This window comes from Equus przewalskii, chromosome 28 (assembly GCF_037783145.1).
Source record: "Equus przewalskii isolate Varuska chromosome 28, EquPr2, whole genome shotgun sequence".
Lineage (NCBI taxonomy): Eukaryota > Metazoa > Chordata > Mammalia > Perissodactyla > Equidae > Equus > Equus przewalskii.
In genome coordinates, this window is record NC_091858.1 from 12,838,369 (window position 1) to 12,854,538 (window position 16,170).

The window sequence follows — 16,170 nt, forward strand, 5'->3', positions numbered from 1 at the left end:
AACCTGATGTGATTCAATGCCTTTTCAATGACAATTTCAGTCTCCAGGGTCCTCTTTCCTCTGGATCAGGGTGGACAGACTGGAAAATGCTTCCATTTGGTCAAATAGGCTTCCACTAGCTAGACACACCATCCCTGCAGAAGCGCAATCTCTGGTCTATGCGACCCATGGATGCTAGAATGAGAATCTTCCAGTAGGCAGCTCTTGCTGGTCCGGGAGCCCACGAAGATACAAGCGTTGGCAGTTAGGCCCGGCTCTGGGCTGAGTCTCCCAGGATACTCTGAGTCCTTCTCTCATATAATGTACACTTAAGTGTCATGGGCCCAATTCTCCCAAAATCTCAGTCAGAGATAACATCTTAGCTCCAAAATCGCATCACCATGAAAACAAGACGCCGCAGTCTACTTGAGATCATTTTTTCTCTGATTCAAATTTTTATTGAAATCTCTCAAATGTTGCCAAGAAATAGTTTTCGCAAAAGGGGGGGGGGGAGTGGAAATAGCTAACAAGCAAATTCAACATGGGAGCTCCCTTTGCTGGTCTGCAGTAGGTTGATATGTTACAAACACATTCCCAGAGACAAATCTAATTTGCTGGAGAAGTGGACAAAAGACAGGTGTGTTGGGCTTTGCCTCAGGAGAGAAACACTAGAAGAAAAAAAAAATCCATGTCTCAAAACAGAGCACAACAGAGCTAAGAAAAGCAAAATTATTTAAAAGCCTCTCCAAAGACATATAGTAAGACTTCCAAAACAAAAACCAAATTATCCACTAAGAGGATGCTCCATTTTGGTCTTCCCCTCTGCTCTACCTCCAGTTAATAAAAATTCTTAGGCCCTTTGGGTGAAGGTTAAGTTCTGATTCCCTTGTCTTTGCCTCCAAGTCTCTTCTTACAGGCTTCCCATCTACTTAAAGAAGATCCAAGGAATCACTGGAGTGAGGCCTTTCCAAAATTCCATCAAAGAATAAGTCTTTGGTGAGCCAGCACTGAGGCGTGGAAAGAGCAAGGCCTGGGAGTCAGGTGACCTGGCTCTAGTCATGGCAGAACCACTTGCGACTTTGGGTAACTCTCTCCATCTTCTCCGGTCTGTTTCCTCATCTGTAAAATGGGTCAGACCAGTTGATCTGTAAAGTCTCTACCAGTTCATTCTATGATTCTCATATCGGACAATGAAATTTAAATAACCATATTTGTTCATGAGTCTTTAGGATACAGAACCCAAGCTTGCACCGGGAATGACTCCAAACAAGAAGTGAAGTTGAGCACAAGGATCTCACGGATATCAGAAGAGAGTTCCACCAACTCTAGGACCAATGTGGCGGAGTCAAGTGGATTCCAGGTTGGGAAAGTCTCAAGACCAAGGAATAACTCATGGGGAGTGGGCTACTATGAGCAATACATCCCATTAAGTCATATGGTTGAGTCCATCTAATCTTGGCACTGTCTCTCCCCAGTCTTTCTCACAATGGCATGCGCTTGCTTTCTAATCTCTTAAGACTCTTTAGCTCCTTTTCCCACCGTAGCCTCAGAATTACTTTTGATTTCATCTGTTATATGAACAAAGCAAGGGCAAATTACCCAGATGTCAGGGCCAAAAGCCACTATTCCAGTCCTTTCTGGCCACTGTCAATTCTTGCTTTTCCAGGGTAAAGACGAAAAGCTTTCTTGCTGATTAAACAAAGCCATGGGTATTAGGAAGACTATGCAAACTTGGCACCATTTCATGGTCTTACTAACATTTGCCTCAAATGTCAGTTGATCTGTATCTAGCCAGTCTAGGAAGAGGAAGAAGAGGATAGGAGATCTACACAGATAGCAGGGGTGGGCCCACAAACAGAAGGGGCTCTTTGATTTGCTCTACATCATCTACAATTTATCTTTGAGGCCACTACGAACATTCTGACAACTCAGCAGAAGACGGTTTACATTTTATCCTCCTCTCTTCCCTGCTACCTGCCGTTGTGAGGGTGACTAAACAGTGAGGTGGACAAAGTGGAAAAAGCAGCAGAGGAAGGAACAGTAAAAAGCCAGCTAATCTAGAAATTAGGCAATCAGTCTCAGAACAATCCTGCTACTTTATTTTCTGTGACAAATACTCCCACCACCACCATCTATATTTTTCTTCACTACTTTTACTCCTTTCTACCTCCTTCTCCCAACTCAAGGTAATCACTCTGGGGGCCCAGGCACCGAGGCTTTCTTGTTGTAGTTTGCCTGCATGGTGTCTGGGATGCTGGGTTCTCAAGGCATGCATGACGCACTGAGAACTCGGCTGAAAGAGAACAGAAGGCAGTTCAGGCAACAATACTCCTGAGCCCACGCCCTGCAAGGAGCCCTCACGGGGGGGCTGCTTGTAGAAGTCTTATATAACACAGTAAGTTCTGTACAACATAAAAGACTTTTAAGTCAGAAGGAAGAGTTTTCTGGGAAGCTATTTATTTCATCCAGCCTTATAAATAAACACTAAGCAAAACAAACAAAAGCCCCACCTGTCCAGGCCAACAATTTTTTAAAAACCATGCTTTCCTGCTTTTAGAGGAGTTACACATGCAGTAAGACAAATGGAATCTATACTCTGTCTCATTTGCTCTTGGTCATCATTCTAAATCCTAACATTCAGTACTACTACTCGCACTAAAAGCAAAGCTAAGAGAAACATTTTTTTCTAAGGGGAGAGGAAGGGTTGGTACGTGGAAAGTAATTTTTGTAAAGAAACATAGGAGTTTGTTTATAAAACTCAGGCTATTCTTGACTAAGCAAGAAAGCTGGTCAGAACAGACCTCTACCTTGACCTGTAATTAAAGACTAGATACTACAGTGTACCTCCTTTTGCATAGGGTTTCCTAAAAATGGACAAAAGGAACCCTTATCTTTTCTGTAACATATGTAAGATAGCACACAGGGTTCCTCCTGGAAGCTCCCAACTTCCCTCTTTGGTCACTGGATCTCACAGAACATAAGAGCAGAACTCTCTCAATACACAGAAAAACAACACAGACACATAACTCCTGTGAGTACACGCCTCCCTCTACAGCCCTTCCACACGACAGACAAGGCACACAAGTCTATGCTCCGGCGACACCCTCTAGCTGGCTAGGCACTGGGGAGGTAACCTAGGTCCGGTTTCTCGTGTGTGACATGAGGGTGAGGTCATGAAGGAAGAGAGAGGTGTCGTTTGGGGCAAACATCAGGCAGTGGGTGATATCATTGCCGTCAGACGGTCCTCATAAGTTCTGGAGGAGTGTCAGCTTGATTTAGAGAGGATCATTAATCTCTTGAAGGTGGATCTGTTAGCTGGATAGGTGTTAGTTGTATGGTGTGCTCTGGGTAACCGGGTTTGAAAGGACTGGTGGTGGAGTGAGTGAAGTTGTGGCCGATGGGTATAAATTACCTGGGCATGCAGTGAAGCGGGATAGGTGAAAGCAGGAGGAGGTAGAGCAGGCGCTAACTCCGCTGGGTACAGAGGGTACGGGGCCCACACTTCAGGGCTACTGGGGTAAAGTGCAGGCACTGTGAGCTCATCTGCAAGAAAAGAATAAGGGAAGAGTTAGTGGTTACCAAACAGCTGGTTTACAAATCAGAAACAAAACACTCAATAACCCCAAGCCCCAATCAATGTCAGAAGTCAAATTACTCTCATTCTTTTAATAACCTGTTGGCTTTGGTCCCCCAAACTCTAAGCGAGGGAATGGTAAATACAAAATGAAACAGAGCAAAAAGCATCTGCCGCCTGTCTGTCCTGCTGAGATCTCAGGCCTGGACTCCTCTTTGGATACTCTGATGTCTTTCCAACTGTAGCCGGGGGAACCCCAAAACAGTGAGGATTTCCTGCAAAAACAGCAAATGCGGCCCTTTGAGGAAAAGAAGAAAAAGAACTGTAGCAGATATCCCATGAAAACCCACTGCAGAGCCTTTGGGAGAACAATGGCTTCCCTGCAGGACCCCGACAGACAAGAACTGTAGCATTTTCCACTTATTAGTATTAATTACTATTGACAAATAAATCATGACTGTCAATCATTTTCCCTTTAGCCCTCAGAAGCACAGGACCAGACACTGTGCCTACAGGGCACTGAAGATGTTAAAAATTCAGAGAATAGAAGGGAAAAGGCTTAAGTATCTTGATTAAAAAGTTAGGCTCTTCAAAGAAGCAAAGAAGAATGAACATGGTTGCTTTTTACACTGATTATATTTTCTAGGGAAAAAAAGTGAGTCACGTTGCCAGCTGACTGGTCTAAATGTTCCTCGTGCAGCTTCAATTCCATTCAGGGTAAGCTGCAGTTTGCCAGACTGAAGGGCAAGTGCCCAGGCCTCAGAATGTATGAGGAAGCAATCCATTAAAGTAACAGCAAACACATGAGAGAGCTTCTCAGCAAAGGCAAAAATAACATCAGTCAATAGTTAGGAATCTGGACCCTGTGAAGCAGCGATCTCAATATGCGTTTTTATCACCTGTCAAAACCTGAAATCAAGTAGGCCAAGGATGCTACCCAGGACTGCTGAGGGTGTCAGCAAAAGGTGACTCGATAAAGCCATTAGTGACTCTGCCATTCAGGACTTTCCAGAAGTCTATAGCGCATGTGACCCAAGGTCAACAGAGTCACTTCACTGCTTCCCGCCATCTAAGAAGCCACTCCAGGCCAGTTCACTCCTCGTCTCCCTCATCCTCTCAGCTCCCCCAACTCTGGTTCTGCCCAGGGTTTCCAATATTGGAGGGGCCAGAAACAGAAGCCTGCTTTGCTGAGTGGGATGTGGGGACTGCTCTAAGGAGCAACCAAAAAGCAGCTGAGCCTCTGGGTGCATGTGGGTCTGAGGCTTTCCATAGCTAGCCCGCATGGCAAGAGCTTCTGACGGGATGAGAGTTCAGAGCTGACTGATGACTATCCATTCAGAGGGCAGCTCTGGGACTCCAACAATGTGGTGTGATATCCTGGCTGGCCAACCTCCCCAACGCCCTCTCTCAACAAGGCAGTTCAAATGACCTCCTCAGGACGTGCTGATGGGGATACAGACTGCTTGTACGTCTAGGCTGGAGAGCCTATGCCAAAAGAGTGGACTGAAAGTGATTATTGGGATAGGGAAACAGTAGCATCATAAGCCTCTTTAAAATGATCAGGGGGCGAGCCCAGTGGCATAGTGGTTAAGCTGGCAAGCTCTGCTTTGGTGGCCTAGGGTTCACGGGTTCAGATCCCGGGCACACCTATACACTGCTCATCAAGGCATGCTGTGGTGGTGTCCCACATGCAGAGTAGAGGAAGACTGGCACACAGACATTAGCTCAGCAACAAGCTACCTCAAGCAAAAAGAGGAAGATTGGCAAGATGTAAGCTCAGGGCCAATCTTCCTCACCAAAAAAAAAAAAGAAAAAAACGAAAAAAAAAAATCAGGTCTACACCACCTACTTTCAGTTTCAGGGGGTGTAGGTATTTGTAGTTTCTGTAGGGAAATTCCTTACAGAGGGACTGAGAGAACACTTAACAGATCCCCATGTTTCCTGTCATGATGAGACCATATGATTTCCATTAGAGCAACTCTTGTGTGAGGCCAGCTTGTGGAAACTAACTGCTGCCAGAACCAATGCCTCAGATTTTAAACAACCAACCATTCTCAGGAATGGCAAGCTATTATTGTTGTTGTTGTTATTGTTATTTCAGCTACCATGCTATTTTAAGACATTTGGAGTCTTTTTAAAAGTCAAGAGAGTCTCAAGATGAAGCACACTGACTTCCTGGCCCGTGCTTGCCCAGCCCCACTGTGACAGTAGGAGACTAGAAGCCCCTCACTGGCGATGTGCGTGGCCTGCAGCCTGACAGCAGTCCTTCTTCATCCTGCTGCCGACAGGAACCGGAGAAGTGGAGGGGCTTTACCTGATCACTGGGTACTTCCATTAGAAAGTTTTAAAAATGAAATGAGTATGTCTTTTAAGATATCCAATCCTAAAGAGATAATGGAGATAAGGTGGAGTCAGGGTTTCAATCTTAGCCTGACTGATGGAATTTATGATTTCCAGACATTTCCACATTTTTTATCTGAGAGCTTTACCTTCCATTGGGTCTACACGGATTCTCAGAGACAATTCACTGACTAACATCTGCACAACGCCTAGCCCAGCAGAATGGGGGATTTGCTTCCAAATCCCCTAAACCCCAAGCTGCTGAGAATAGTGCAGTCAGGTAGTGAAACAGAGGCCTACAAGAGACTAGGATGACCCTAACACTTGACAAATCCCTTGCTACATCTTATCATCTCTTCCTTCTCCTCTTGTGAAGGAGCCTGGAGATACTGTAAATGTCAGGAGACAAGCAGCATGCAGGGGCTTGGTCAGGAGGAGGATGAACTCAAAATGTGTCAATGGAGATGTGCCACGCTGGTGTGTACTGGGAGAGGAGGGCAGTGAGGATGATTTCCTTCTTCTCTTTTTTTTTTTTTATTGCTGAGGAAGATTCACCCTGAGCTAACACCCACTGACAATCTTCCTCTTTTTGTATGTGAGCCACCTCCAACAGCATGGCCACTGACAGACGAGTGGTGTAGGTCTGCACCTGGGAACCAAACCCAGGCTGCTGGAGTGAAGCGTGCCAAACTTAACCACGAGGCTACAGGGGCTGGCCCTGGGATAATTTCTAACACATTTTCAAGAGTGGGCCAGTGATAACCCAGGAAGGCAAGATCTGGGTCTTACTCAAGTCTGTACCCCTGGGCTAGCTCTGAGACTGGTATTTAGAATGTAACAGTTCTTGTACTGAATAGTATCTGATGGAAAATTCTACAAGTTATTTAAAGATATGCCAGTTTTCTTTGTTAAAGGAACTTAGGAAATATCCACAGGAGCTAGATCTAAAATTTCCCAATCTTTGCAGTATTTGTCACTGAGCAAAAGGAGGCTCAAACCAGAGCAGACGTTACAGAGCAGTAATTTTCAAAGTTAAAAATAAAAACAGTAGAACCCCTTTCTTCAAACTACTTTTTCCCGGAAACTCTTTTTAATAAAAGCATAGCTACTTTGGTTGACTTGGGGCAGGGTGGGTGGGGGGATGGCTGGAAGACCTCAACCACTGTGATAGTCCCCAGGGTACCCCAGGGAAAACAGTTTGAAAACCACTCTTACAGCTGCTGTCACCCAGGGACCAGTTTTTAAAGTAACCTCCTCTTCGAACTCTCTGAAGCCTGAACTCATTCCTGCAGCTCCTGGAAACCCGTCTGCGAGAGAGGGAGGGAGGTCAATGAGCAGCTGGAGCAGGGGAAAGAAACAAGAAACAATGAAACAACTGGGATGGAACAAAACAGGCTCTCTTGACTGACATGGACTTCAGTGCCCAAAGCACTGTGGAGTGCCAAAGGAGTCCTTGAGTGTACTTTTATGGCCTCACAAATAAAGTGCAGAAAATTCAGACCGAGGAAATGTAACAGGTAAAATAACAGGAAGAAAGGTAAACAAATCAGATGGAGCTATTTACTCCCTCCTCCATGCTCCCAAACTCTGTCCTCATATCTGCTCTACAGCACCCACAGTGCACTGTCCTCGTGAGTCAGTGTTTCTCAAAATGTGGTTCCCTGACCAACACCATCAGCATCACCTAGGAGTCTGGTAGAAACGCAAATTATTGGCTCCACCCCAGATCTACTAAATCAGACATTCTGACCTCTAGGAGATTCTGACGCATACTTAAGTTTGAGAACCACTGTTGTTAAGTTATTTATCTTCTTGTCTTTCTCTCTTATTGTATTATTAGCTGCTTGAGCAAGTATTATATGCATTTTGTTTTCAAAGAGCTTAGTATAGTATCTCTCACAGATACTATGTTTCAAGTAGTTTCTTGAATGAATGAAACACTTGAGCAGAGAAAATGTGAATAAAAGCAATAATCCTGGACCTATGTTGTGAGAGAAAGCGGAGTGTCAAAGCAGACCCAGCCTGGCATCTCTTGCTTGGCTCAGAGCCACATTTACGTGCCCTTCTAGTGACAGAGCAATATGATATAGGCACAATGGGGGCAGCCCCATGAAGTCAGGATCATACCTGTGGTAAAGCAGCCCTCAGGGACACCTACATTTCAGTATGAGGCTGAGGACTCCGAAACAGGCCCACCCCCTTCCATGGAAGAGGGTAGTAGACAGAAGGAACTGTCTGCATTCATATGGTCTTTTTGGTTGCTAATGTGGTCTTGAGAAAATTACAGAAGCTCAAGAGACAGCGTTCACGACATAAGCCCTTCAGGCAGACGACCCTACTGAAGGGGCAGGCAGCAGCAGCGGAGCAGCACATTCAGGTGGGTTTCACCTGCGCGAGTCACTGCCCGTCCTGCTGAAGCGTAATAGGATGAGAAGGCTGAAAAAAGAGGAGAAAGTCTGCTGCCCCAGGCCCACTGGGATGAAATGGAGTTCAGGGAAGGGGTGAGATTCCCCCCAACAAAAGAGGCTCTCGACCACCCAGAGTGAGCCAGGCCCTAGTGAGCAGAAAGAGATGAGGAGGCCTGGGCCTTTTGTCTGGGCCTAGTCTGCCCTTCCTGAAAGGCTGGGTCAATCCTTTCCCATTGCACCAGGTCTTGCTACATCCTTTCTCCTTTTGCACCTCTGAGGATAACGTTGTTGAAGGCTCACAATATACATTCGAATAGGCCTTTTTCTTAGCATAAGAATATGTAACCAGAAGAGCTCAAATTGGATTCTGACAAACAAGGACTAGAAACTTCCCCAACTCCACCCTCCAGTCCCTTTGAAAAGAAAGAACTGTGGAGTCTCTGATGCAGGTTTAACCCAGAGCTCATAAAGATCATCTAGTCTGCCTTTTCATTTAGGTGAGGAAACAAGGAGGCAGAAAGGGGAAGCTTCCAGTCTAAGGGCACACAGAAACAGGGAGAAAGACAAATGGCTCTCAGAAACAACTAAGAGCAAGAAGAACAAGGAGAATCTTGAATGGACTTAATCTGAGTATAGTTGAGAACACAAGGCCCAAGAACTTTAAATCAGTATTTACTTTTCCTCTTGGATATTTCTATTTGGAAATATTCCACAGCAATCTCATGCTCCACGTGTCCAAAACTAAACACACTCCCTCCAATGGCTTGTCTTCCTTGGTTCCAGATTTCAACAAAAGATGCCACTCATGGGGCTGGCCCGGTGGTGCAGTGGTTAAGTACACACGTTCCACTTCGGGGGCCCTGGGTTCGCCGGTTCAGATCCTGGGTGCGGACATGGCACCACTTGGCAAGCCATGGTGTGGTAGGCGTCCCACATATAAAGTAGAGGAAGATGGGCAAGGATGTTAGCTCAGGGCAGGTCTTCCTCAGCAAAAAAAAGAGGAAGACTGGCAGCAGATGTTAGCTCAGGGCTGATCTTCCCCCAAAAAAGAAAAAAGATGCCACTCAGTTGCCCAAACCAGGGTGACCTGGTAGTCACCCCATTCTCCCTCAGATTCAATCTTTCACCAGGGTCCTATTGAATCTATCCCATGATCCACTTTGATCTTAACTATCATTAATGGAGTACCGAAAAGGCCTCCTGAGAGCCCTACTGGCCACCATACCACAGCCAGGTCAACTTTTAAAATATACAATCAACAATGTCACTCTCCTGCTTAAAACCTTTCTATGTCTTCCCCCTGCTCTCTGGATACTGTCTAAACTCCAGATATCATGGCCAGAAGACCCCATGTGATATTGCCCTTCTCTTCCTCTCCAGCTCCGGCTCTCTCCTGGTTCTCCCTCATAGTTCACAATCAGTCATTTTCATGGCTTGACCATACCTGGTTATCTCCCACTTCTAGGCCTTGTACATAGTTGTTCACTTTGCCAGGGGTATTCTCTCCTTTCACCTGGCTAAACTCTTAGTCATTCTTCAAAGGACTCAACTTAGATGTCACTTCTTTAGGGATGGGAGGGAGCTTTGCCTTCCTGAAGGGGAAGAAGCGCCTTCTCTGTGTTCTGCTGTGTCCTATACCTCCCAATCATAGCAGCTACCTCCAGGATTATAAATTCTTATTCTTTGCTTACCCCAGTGCCTAGCACAGTATATTGGAAAGTATCAAGAAGTCAATTATTTGCTCTATACTTGGTAAAACGAATGGAGGAAAAAACAATACTTCTATCTTGCCCTTCAGAAAAGGAAATGATCAGATTTTAGGATAATTCAATTCTGTGTGGGCAATAAATATGCACAGAAAGAAGATGGATGTGAGAGCATATAAACGCTACTTCTTAAATAAATTACATTTCAACTCAGTTTTAATAGCTTATATTTGCATACATTTTTATATACAGCTAAGAGCTTACACATCCATTATCACTCTGGATCCTCATTTAAAGCCCTGGGGAAAAGGGCAAGAATAGGTGTCTCATTTTAACAATGAGAAAAGATCTATCCAAGGTCTCAAAGCTAACTCACGGTGTCTGAACTGGGACTAGAATGCTGGTTTCTTGTCTCAGCGCTCAGGGTCCCTTCCACACACCATCCTGCCCTCCCTGGAGTAGGGATGCCCCCACTGCTGGTGGTGGTGATGGGCTACTGAAGTGTAGGTGGTCTTCATCTCTAGCTTTCACCATACTCAATTTACTAGAATAAACACAGGGACAGAGTCCCCTAGGAGAGCTTGCCTGATAAATGAAGAATTCGGCCAGAAAAAACAGCCGTCATGACACAGAAGGCTCAAATATGATGAAAAATTCCATTTTTAATGGAAAAAAAATCAATTTTCAAACAAGAAAAATAAATCAAGGATCTTGTTAAGCAATCAACTCCTAGTCACATACCTCAGCAAGTAGTTGATCCATGTCTGTTAAGTAAACCCTTCAAAAATCAGCCTTATAAGGCCCATTCTTTTTAGGACTATCCCATTAGGACACACTCTTCTGGTGTTATGTCTAAGAACGCAGCCCATGCCCAGCTTCCAAGGCCCAGCACAGTGCACACTAGCTCCTGCAGTGGGTTGAACAGTGTTCTCCCAAATTCACATCTACCTGGAACTTCAGAATGCAACCATTTTGAAAACAGGAATTTTGCAACATAATTATTTAAGGATCTTGAGATGAAATCATCCTGGTTTTAGGGTGGGCTCTAAATCCATTGACAAATGTCCTTCTAAGAAGAGAGGACACAGAGAAGAGGGTGATGTGAAGATGGAGACAGAGATGGGATAAAACGCCAAAGACTGCCAGTAGCCACCAGCAGTTAGGACAGGCATGGGACGACAGTTTCTCCCTCAGAGCTCCCTGAAGGAACCAACACTGCTGACACCTTGATTTCAGACTTCTGACCTCCTAAACTGTGAGAGAATAGATTTCTGTTGTTTTCAGCCACCAATTGGTGGTATTTGTTGCGGCAGCCCAGGAAACTACAGTTCCCATAGAAGATCACACACCTTCTTGGCTCGCCAAGAAGACAGGTGCAGGGGAAGAACCAAAAGATTTGGTGAAAAGCTCAAGGGATGTGTTCAGTATCACCCAGCAAAAATCAGGACTATAATTTTTGTGTTCTGCACAGGAAACCAACTGTACTACGTGCTGGAGACACCAGAGGAAATCAAGTCTGTGCTCAGCCCTCCTCCACTTTTACCTGCTCTTTATCACAGTCCTTGGCCACTTCCATTGGTTCAATTATTAATTCTATTTAAGATAACTCATACATCTACACACTTGATTTCTACTCCAATGCAGACATCCTAAAACTCATCAAACTCAACTCCTCCAAGAGTGAACTCACTGTCACTTAAAAACCAGTTCCTCTCCTTACCTCCTAACATTTCCCTTTATCTCATTTATTCAGGTTCAAAGCTTCCTTCATTTTCCATATCCAAACAAATGCTAAGTAAATCCTAATAACAATAAAGATTACAAAGATACTGATAAGTGATAGCCATAGTAGTAATAATAGTAGCCAATATTTACTGAGCACATTTTATGTGCCATGCACTGTGCTAGTGCTCCTTGTGGGAAGTATTAACCTTAGCCCCTTTTACGTTATGATGAAGCAGAGGCATAGAGAAGTTAAATAACTAGCCCCATGACTCACAGCAAGTGACAGAACCAGGACGTGAATCAATCATCTGAGTCCAGAATCCAGACCTTCGCTGCTCTGCCTCTCCATATTGATTATATTTCCTCTATGTCCTTCTCACTATCTTTTCCTTTCTATCCCTACTTCTACCATCCAAATGCAGGTTCTCACCTGGAATGCTTTAACAGCCTCTGGACTTTTACACTGGCTTTTTAATAACTTTCACGGTCTCTCCACTCCAATTTTTCTCTCATAATACACATTCCTGGAGTAAGTCTTTAAATGGGCCAGAAGGCTAACCCAGACCCACAAAATAAGTTTGCCAAGGAAATTCTGAAAGCAAGCTGGTCTTGATTCAATTGGTGCAGAGTCTCCTCCCCTCCAGTGAATGATTTTCTGCCATGCCTCTGAGCAGTCACTGCTCTCATGGTCCTGTTCTTTCCTCACAGCCCAACTGTTCCATGCCAAGAAACCATCCAATACAATCAACGGCTTTAAAAGGATCTGATCCCTGATCTGAGAGTTAAAGGGAACCCAGGGCATAAGCAGGAAGAAAAGTGTTTCTTTGGGGACTTAAGTCACTACTGCTATCTACTCTTGCTCATCACAATGGGACATTTTCATTCCTCTTCCTGCAACTGCAGGATTGAAGGGTACCCAGAGCTTCCCCAGACAATAGAAATGGAAGATTGAGGGTACTGCCAGCCTCTCCGAGAGCCTAGATTTCTTAACTGCAGTCAAATTTGGATGTTTACCAGGAGCTATCTTCCCAGAAAGCACTGGTTTTATATCATATAAACAACAATAAAAACATTCACCCAGCTCCACTCTGCTAAAGACCTTGGTAAGCTTCCTGAGGGCAGAATACTGTTCTGCTGTATTCACTAATATGCATCTCACAGGCTGTGGCACAACGTAGACACCCAATAAATACTTCCTGAATGAGTATACCCATCTTTTGCATAAAACATAACCTCCCTCCTCTTTTTCTAGCCCAGAACTATACTATGAGTTAAAGTGTTTCTTTTGCTGGGGGCCCTGTGGCTGAGTGGTTAAGTTTGTGCGCTCTGCTTCAGTGGCCCAGTGTTTCGCTGGTTCGGATCCTGGGCGGGGACCTGGCACTGCTCATCAGGCCAGGTTGAGGCAGCGTCCCACATGCCACAACTAGAAGGACCTACAACTAAAAATACACAACTATGTACTGGGGGGGTTTGGGGAGAAAAAGGAAAAACACAATCTTTAAAGTGTTTCTTCTGCTTCTTCTGTTGCCCAAACAGCAGATAATTTAGATTATAAAAGGATTTCAGTATTGAACATAAGAGTGGCTGTGTGGCTCATCTATGTGACAGATACCAAATGGTAATAATAAGAATATTTATACAGAGCATACTTTGTGTAAAATACTTCACAAACTTTAACCTAGTTATTCTCCAGAACATTCTTATGAGGTAGGTGCTGCTATTATCATCTCTGCGTCACAAATGGAGGATGCTAACTAAGGGCTTAGAGAGATTAAGTGACAGACCCAAGGCCAGGCAGCTAGGAGGAGTGAAGCCCTGATTCAAATATAAGCCACATGGCTCCAGAACTCAGACTCTTAATCCTTGAGTTAAGGTGGTGGTTTTGTCCAGCCAAACACTTTCCCCCTGAACCATAAAGCTTAACTTCCTAACCAAGTTAGAAAAGACAGGTCACTACCTTCAAAAACAAAAAAGAAACAAAATACTATTTCAGGTTGGATGAATAACACAAGAGGTTATTTTGAAAACATGACACTTCTGATCTGCTTTTCTGGGCCATGATGACATCTAATTAACACATATATTTATTCTTTAAAATTTATAATGAAAAGAAAAGCATATCCATAAGGTAATTCTGTCATGAGTTTTCGTTTTAGTTAGGAGACATACTATGTGTACGTGGGCACTGAGTAAAAGAGAAAGCATGAGAAATTGCAGGTTTGGATCACAGAGATGATATGCGAGAAATGTCAACAACTTGTGCTTTACTGAGAATACTGGAGGGAGGAGAAAGGAAAAAAAAGAAATTTCTTCCTCCATTTTAAAAACATTTAGTGTTTTAGTAAAACTTCCACTTGCCACTCACTCACCTTTTTGGGCATACATGTATATATATTTGTAAGGGAGGAAAGTTAGGAAGGGAGAGGTATGTTTACAAGAACATTGGGAGGCCCACGTATCTTTTTAAGGAAACTGCTGCTTGGATTATCTATCTAGTCTATAAAAATAGATCATCTATAAAACTATCTTATTAAACTATATAAGCTCCTTGAGCGCAGGGCCTGTGTCTGTTTTGCCCCTCACTGTATCCCAAAGTGCCTAGCATAGTACATGTTACACAGCAGACATTCATAACGCTTTATAAGTGCTGTGTGAGGCGTAAATCTTTGGATACATCTTTTTCTTCCCTTTGAGATAAATTCTCAATAGAAATAGATATATTTGTGCCAACCTTTAATATGACAATATTGGGAGTCATCATTAAAAACAAAACTAAACAAAAACAATTTTATAAGCAAAATGTCTCTCTATTCTTTTAATGTACATTTCTTTGATAGTTAATGAAGCTGAACTAACGTACTTCTAGATTCTTAGTTAGAACATATGCTGCCTAGAAAAGTCTTAAGTCACGATGCCCTCTTGAAAATCCAGGATGGACCAAATATCCTTCCCCACAGTTCCCACAACAGCATATGTATACCCTGATCATTGCGTCTATCCACTTACACTGAAAATGATTTCTTTCCTTATCTTTCTCCTTGCCTAAACTGTAATCTGCTATTCCCAGTATCTATGTCTGGGATATTCAATGCAAGTTTGTTAAATTTAACTGACATCACCAGTGCCTGCAACTTACACTATCAAGAGCATGTAAAATTGAGAAACATAATCTCAACCCAATGATTTACAGTTTAGCACATTTCCTTGACTTTTAAGAAAATGTCAGTCTAGGGGCTGGCCCCGTGGCTGAGTGGTTAAGTTTGCGCGCTCAGCTTAGGCGGCCCAGGGTTTCACTGGTTCAGATTCTGGACATGGACATGACACCACTCATCAGGCCACGCTGGGGTGGCGTCCCACATGCCACAACCAGAAGGATCCACCACTAAAAATACACAATTATGTACCGCGGGGCTTTGGGGAGAAAAAGGAAAAATAAAATCTTTTAAAAAAAAAAAAAAGCATGAAACAAAAACAAAAAAGAAAATGTCAGTCTAAATCTGCAAAGGTTCCAGTCCTGCATAAAAAGGCAGAAACCTTAATAACTTGGCACAGCTATCAGTTTTAAAGAGACTGAAACTGACTTATAGAACTAATGAATCAGAATCTCAAAATATACCTGAGAGTACAAATAACACACATTGAGACAAACACATAGGCATAGTGGCCTGTGGGCCTTGTGAGGAATTCCTGAACGGAATTGTGCATCTGAACTGAGCTCCTCCTTTCATCTCTTCTCTCCTCCTGCTCTAAGAGCTCAGCAACTCTACCCTCTTTTGGTTCCCCAACTATGTTCACTGACTGGCCCTGGGGCTATCTGCCCTTGATTTATCCACAGGGAATGTCAAGAATATTCACAAGCCATTGGCAGAACATAATATCCTGGCTGCACAAACAGCAAAGATGAGAGGTGGGTGGGCCACACTGGCAAAACCTCTGTTACCCCTGCTTCCCACCTTCTCTGGGTTTTCTCTCATGTCACATCAACTCTGGTCTAGAGTCTGCTATTTTGGAAATAATTGAGTTAAATATGAGTGGCTATGTCAAAAAGTTCAAAGCACATATCCTAAAATTAAAAAAATTTTATCTTTATGGAAATAACAAAAAATAGGCCCCAGTTAACGCGAACATTCTGTTTCCCAAGGGGCCTTTCCAATCACTGAAAAGAAACAGCCCATAGACTAAAAGGTGTTGGTTTTACATAGATGATAAAGACCTACTGAGGTAAAACGCCATCATCGCTGGAGATGAACAGCTGAAAAGTTTTAACGTGTTGTCTATTATCTCAGGTAATACTATAAATGGGACTCCTGGAAATACAAATTAAGATTGCAATTATAAAACTGAACAATTAACACAGAGGGAGTTGTGGACATCATTTATCATCTTCCTGACTGAGGTGGTTTGGGTTCTTAACAACAACCCCACCCCCACTCTGGCA

General features: G+C 43.7%; 1 protein-coding gene across 22 annotated transcripts in view; it reads right to left on the reverse strand.

The window, feature by feature from the left end:
* Positions 1–16,170, reverse strand: part of RBPMS (RNA binding protein, mRNA processing factor) — a 170,929-nt gene that overhangs the window by 24,599 nt on the left and 130,160 nt on the right. For 14 of the 22 annotated variants that reach the window (XM_070598105.1, XM_070598109.1, XM_070598111.1 and 11 more), the window contains one exon: positions 3,392–3,522. The exons of 2 other annotated variants lie outside the window; for them this stretch is intronic. In XM_070598105.1, the coding sequence (XP_070454206.1) occupies positions 3,392–3,522 (131 nt within the window). Of the gene's footprint in view, positions 1–411; positions 1,099–3,391; positions 3,523–16,170 lie in introns of those variants that run through there. 6 more of the 22 variants (XM_070598110.1, XM_008533815.2, XM_070598114.1 and 3 more) reach the window with 2 other exon arrangements.